The sequence below is a fragment of the Octodon degus genome, unplaced genomic scaffold (assembly GCF_000260255.1).
Source record: "Octodon degus isolate 3935 unplaced genomic scaffold, OctDeg1.0 scaffold00007, whole genome shotgun sequence".
NCBI lineage: Eukaryota > Metazoa > Chordata > Mammalia > Rodentia > Octodontidae > Octodon > Octodon degus.
In genome coordinates this window covers 31,689,938-31,694,600 of record NW_004524583.1, presented here as the reverse complement: position 1 = coordinate 31,694,600, position 4,663 = coordinate 31,689,938, and the positions used below count along the sequence as shown (strand labels likewise).

General features: G+C 38.4%; 1 protein-coding gene across 1 annotated transcript in view; it reads right to left on the bottom strand.

Moving 5' to 3' along the window:
- Positions 1-4,304, bottom strand: part of Rbm25 (RNA binding motif protein 25) — a 72,439-nt gene extending 68,135 nt beyond the window's left edge. Inside the window, exons 1-4 of the mRNA XM_012517194.2 lie at positions 4,225-4,304; positions 2,235-2,348; positions 2,004-2,124; positions 1,733-1,752 (exon numbers count right to left, since the gene is read on the bottom strand). Of these exons, the coding sequence (XP_012372648.2) occupies positions 1,733-1,752; positions 2,004-2,124; positions 2,235-2,276 (183 nt within the window). The 5' untranslated portion in view covers positions 2,277-2,348; positions 4,225-4,304. The remainder of the gene's footprint in view (positions 1-1,732; positions 1,753-2,003; positions 2,125-2,234; positions 2,349-4,224) is intronic.
- Between the last annotated feature and the right edge of the window lie 359 nt (positions 4,305-4,663).

The window sequence follows — 4,663 nt, the reverse complement described above, 5'->3', positions numbered from 1 at the left end:
ATGCCTAAGGCCCTGGGTTCAATCCTCAGCAGCATGGTAGCACATTCCTGCAATCCCAGGACTTGGGAGACTGAGGCAGGAGAACTGCAGTGAGCTGAGGCCAACCTGGGCTACATAGAGAGTTCAGGACCAGCCTGAACTGCACGGCAAGAACTCATCTCAAAAACAACAAAAAAGTCATATTCATAAATGTGGTTCAAAAGTAGAATAGTTCCTTACCATTTGTGAGACCTCTGTTTTAATCCCCAGGACCACAAATTGAAAAACACAGCAATAACAACAACCTTGCCTATTGGGTGTGGTGGCACATGCCTGTAATGCCAGCTCCATATGTCTGAGGATCTGATCAGGCTGGTGATACAATGCTTAAACACATTGTTTTGTTTTTAACTCCACAGAACTTTGAAGAAAGCTCCTATATACTGATTTGAATAGCTCTCCAAGATACACTGTCAAAGAAAAAAAAAAAAGCTAATGGGCAAACTATTACAGAATGCTAATAAACTGGGCCTGGTGGCACACACAGGAGGATTGTTGAGAGTTCAAGACCAGAACAGGCTACAAAGTGAGTTCAAGGGTAGCCTGAACTGCATAGTGAGACCTGTCTCAAAAAGACAAGAATAAATAAAAATAAAAAATAAAGAACACTACTATAAAAAATAAAGAATGCAAAAATAAATAAATAAAATAAAGAATGCAAGATGTGGCGATGCACATCTGTAATCTAATCACTCAAAGGCTGAAACAGGAGGATTCCCTATGAGGCTATCCTAGGCTACACTGTACAAGGCCAGCAAGAACTACATAGAGAGGCCCTGTCTCCTGAATGAATAAATGAATGAATGAATGAATGAATGACGCTACTATATAGTTATTCTAAAAAAAAAAACAAAAAACAAAAAAAACCACCTCCAGAGCCAGGAATATAGCTGTGTGGTTCAGCCCCTGCCTAGCAAGGACAAGGCTCTGAGTTTGATTTCTGGTACTAAACACCCCACCCTAAATTAAGAGTGAAAAAATGCATTTATTTCTTTTCTTCTTTTTTTGTACCAGGAATCAAACTCATGACTTTGCACTGGCCAAGTAGACACTGTGCTGCTGAGCTACATCCTCAGCCCCACATTTCTATTTTGGCTTAAAATTCACTTTAAAAAACTAAAAAGAAGGGTTGATCAGATAGCTCAGCAGACTAAGGCACCTGCTTAGGCAGAGCACAGCAGCTAGGATTCAATCCCCGGTGCCCTGAGACTGGGCATGGGTGGCACATGCCTGTAATCCCAGTTCTTGGGAGGCTGAAATCAGCATGATCACTAGGAGAGTCTAATCTACGTAGTAAGACCCTGAACATCCTGTACTACATACATAAAAACAAATACTGAAAAGATAAGGAAACTAATGGCCTCATCTTATTTCCCTTCTCAAAAAGAGGAATGAAGGCAGGTATATGATATGTAAAGGAAATTTGTCACTTTGTAATTTTCTGTATGTTTTAATTTTTGAACCACACAAGTTTATTTTATTTATTTATTTAGTCTTTTTTGAGACAGGGTCTCACAATGTTGGCCTCAGGCTCCTGAGTGCTGGGATTACAGGCACACGCCACCATGCCTAACTATACCTTTTTTAAAAAAAAAAAATTTTATGTATTTGGTACAGTGTCTCACTACGCAGCTCAGACTTACTCGGACTCATAGTGATTGTCCTGTTTGAGTTTGCCCAGCACTGGGCTTACAGGTTTGTACACCACCACGTCTGTAGGGCCAGCACACGGCTCGCCTAGGCTGGCACTTGGAACCTATTATTTTTAAACAATAGATTCTAAAAGAGTCAAAAGAAGCCATTTATAAAATGTACTGCTATAGGAAAACACATTCATTTTCAGAATGATACTAAACGATAACTTCACTACTAACATACAGTCACATTTCCATCATTCTCCTAAAGTCAATATTACAATCTCAAAAGTACAAGTTCAGAAGAAACAAAAACAAAAACAAACTTACCCGGAGGCACTGGTGGAGGAAAGCCTGGAAACTGTGGGGGTGGGATTCCCGGTGGAAGTGCTGGGATTCCCATGGGAGGGCGATTCAAATGAGGGGGGAAAGACATTCTTACTGCAGCAGTCTAAAGAGAGAAGTCACGACAAGTTACTGTATTTGAAACCTTACTAATTTCATATGCCTACTGTTGACCTTCATTTTTAGAGTATCTGCAAAAGTCTAAAATTTTCTTACCCAAAGGAGTTGGCAAAGACCCTCTTTTCTCTGTCTGTCCATTCAGAATTTTTAAAACTTAGATCTTTTCTAAAATAAGCTCCCAAAATGTAGATCTAAATTCAGGATAGACTCCTACGATCATGTAGAAATACATATAAAGGAAAAAAAATTTTTGAGGTTCAGTTAATATCCAAAAATTAAATACCAAACATAAATGAATCTTTTTAAATCAAACTTACAATGTAAAAAGGTATCCAATAGTTTACTCTGTTTTTTGTTTGGTGCCATTCAGCACCCTACAGACTAAATTCCCAAGGCCTAAGATTATCTGACTCAGTGTTGTCCAGTCCTGAAGAACAAACGCATCAGTCAGCACCCCTACAAATCTGAGGCAATGGAGGACAGGAATTAACATCAGATCACATAATCACTCAACTATAAAGAGGACACACAACTTATGAAAATGAAAACGCATTTTTCTTACATGTAAAAGCAAATGTCTTAAGGATGGATACAGCCTATAATCCCAGCACTCTGGAGACTGAGAGAAGAAGGTAGCCACGGAGTTTGAGGTCAACCTGGACTACATAGTAAGATCCTGTCTAAAAACAAAAACAAAAAAAAAAAAAACCAGCCAAGAATGGTGGCACATGCCAGTAATCCCAGCACATGGGAGGCGTTGGCTACAAAGTGATCTCAAGGCCAGCCTGAACTACATAGTGAGATCCTATCTCAAAAAGCCCCAAAAAAAGGCCAACCTTTTATCCCCCAGTGCTGGGAACGGATCTTGGGCCCCCACACCAAACAGCTCCAGTCTCCCCAGTCACTGAGCCACCCAGTTGAAGCTCAACCTTGTCCTCCTGCCTTAGCCTCCAACAGTCTAGAATTACAGGTATGCACTACCACCTGGCTTGACCATTCTTACCAGATATTAGCCATTTGGGTTTTCAAAAAATTAAGAACATAACAGGCACGATTGCATACGCTTTTAATACCAGCACACAGGCAGCTGAGGCAGGAGGATGGTGAGTTTGAGGCAAGCCAGGCTACACAAGCAAGTTCAAGGCTAGCCTACTGTACCACACAGTAAGAACAGTCTCAAAAGAAAATAAAAAAGAAAAAACCATAACAAATCATAATGTCTCCTCTCTCAAAATCTTTTATTTCATGAACATATTTCAGCATCCATACCTATCGGAAAAAGAGGGAAAACAAGGTTAAGGTGTCCTAGAAGGGTTCTGGGCATCTTTTTTTTTTCCACCTATTTTTAAAAAGCAGCCAAAATAAGTTAAGTTCATCCCACATAAATCCATTAATATTAGTGGTTTGATAAACAAGAGGAATATATTTCTATTGACCATTAGGAAAAACTTTGGACCTATTAACTGCAATCCCTTCATAACTGAACCAGTCTAGAACTATTAAAATCTTTTAAAAATGTCTCCACTAGTTTCTCTTGTGTTTGTTTTACTCATCCTTCAGAAGAGAGATGGTGAAAAGTTTAAGTCTTCCACTTTCTTTCCCACTAACTCACTAACTCAACAGGCACACATTGTGTTTTCTACAGATCTTTGTAGGTACAAATTAATATATAATTTAAGCTTTTTACAAGTAATAATATTCTATTATTACCTCCATTATCACTGACACCTCATCAATTCAAAAAGCCCTATTTCAATCTTGGTAATGCAATAAATAAGTGTAACACAGATATCGAGTAATTATTCTACCACAAACAAATAATGCTCAACATTCTACAATATAATGTACACAAAACACTACGTACCTGTACAAGTACTTCTATAATACAAGTTAGTACTACGGCATGTGTATCCATACTTTACCTCCACATCAGCCCCCAAAACTATCATAGAAAGGCACATGTCTTTTTCTTATATCCTCACCAATGTTACAATAAACCAGCATTTAAATTTTAATAACAGGTTTAAAGAAAACTCATGCCAATTTCTATTTCTTTCATCACTAAAGAGGTTCAATATGTTTTTACCTGTTTATTAGACAGTTCTTTCCAAAAGAAAAGCGCATCCTTCATGCTCACAACTGTTCTTCCTCAGACTGTTCCCATGACTTAGTAAGATAGGATAATACAAAATCTTTAAAATCTAAACTTCAATGTCAAAAGCATAGTATACTTAAACTATTTAGAAAACCATATAGGTAAAGGGATCTCTGGGATGATCTATATATTCAACAAATAAGGCACTATTCTGTAAATGCTTTGAAATTTAGGTAGAAATTAAAGAGTATATTTATTACACAGGAAAAACACAAGCCACATATTTTTCACAAGCTAGGCGCATGCTTGTAATCCCATCACTTGGGAGGCTGAGGCAGGAGGATCATCCCCAGTTTGAGGCCAGCCTGGGCTACAGAGTTTAAGGCCAGCCTGGGCTACATAGTGAGACCCTGGCTCAAAAAAACAAAAA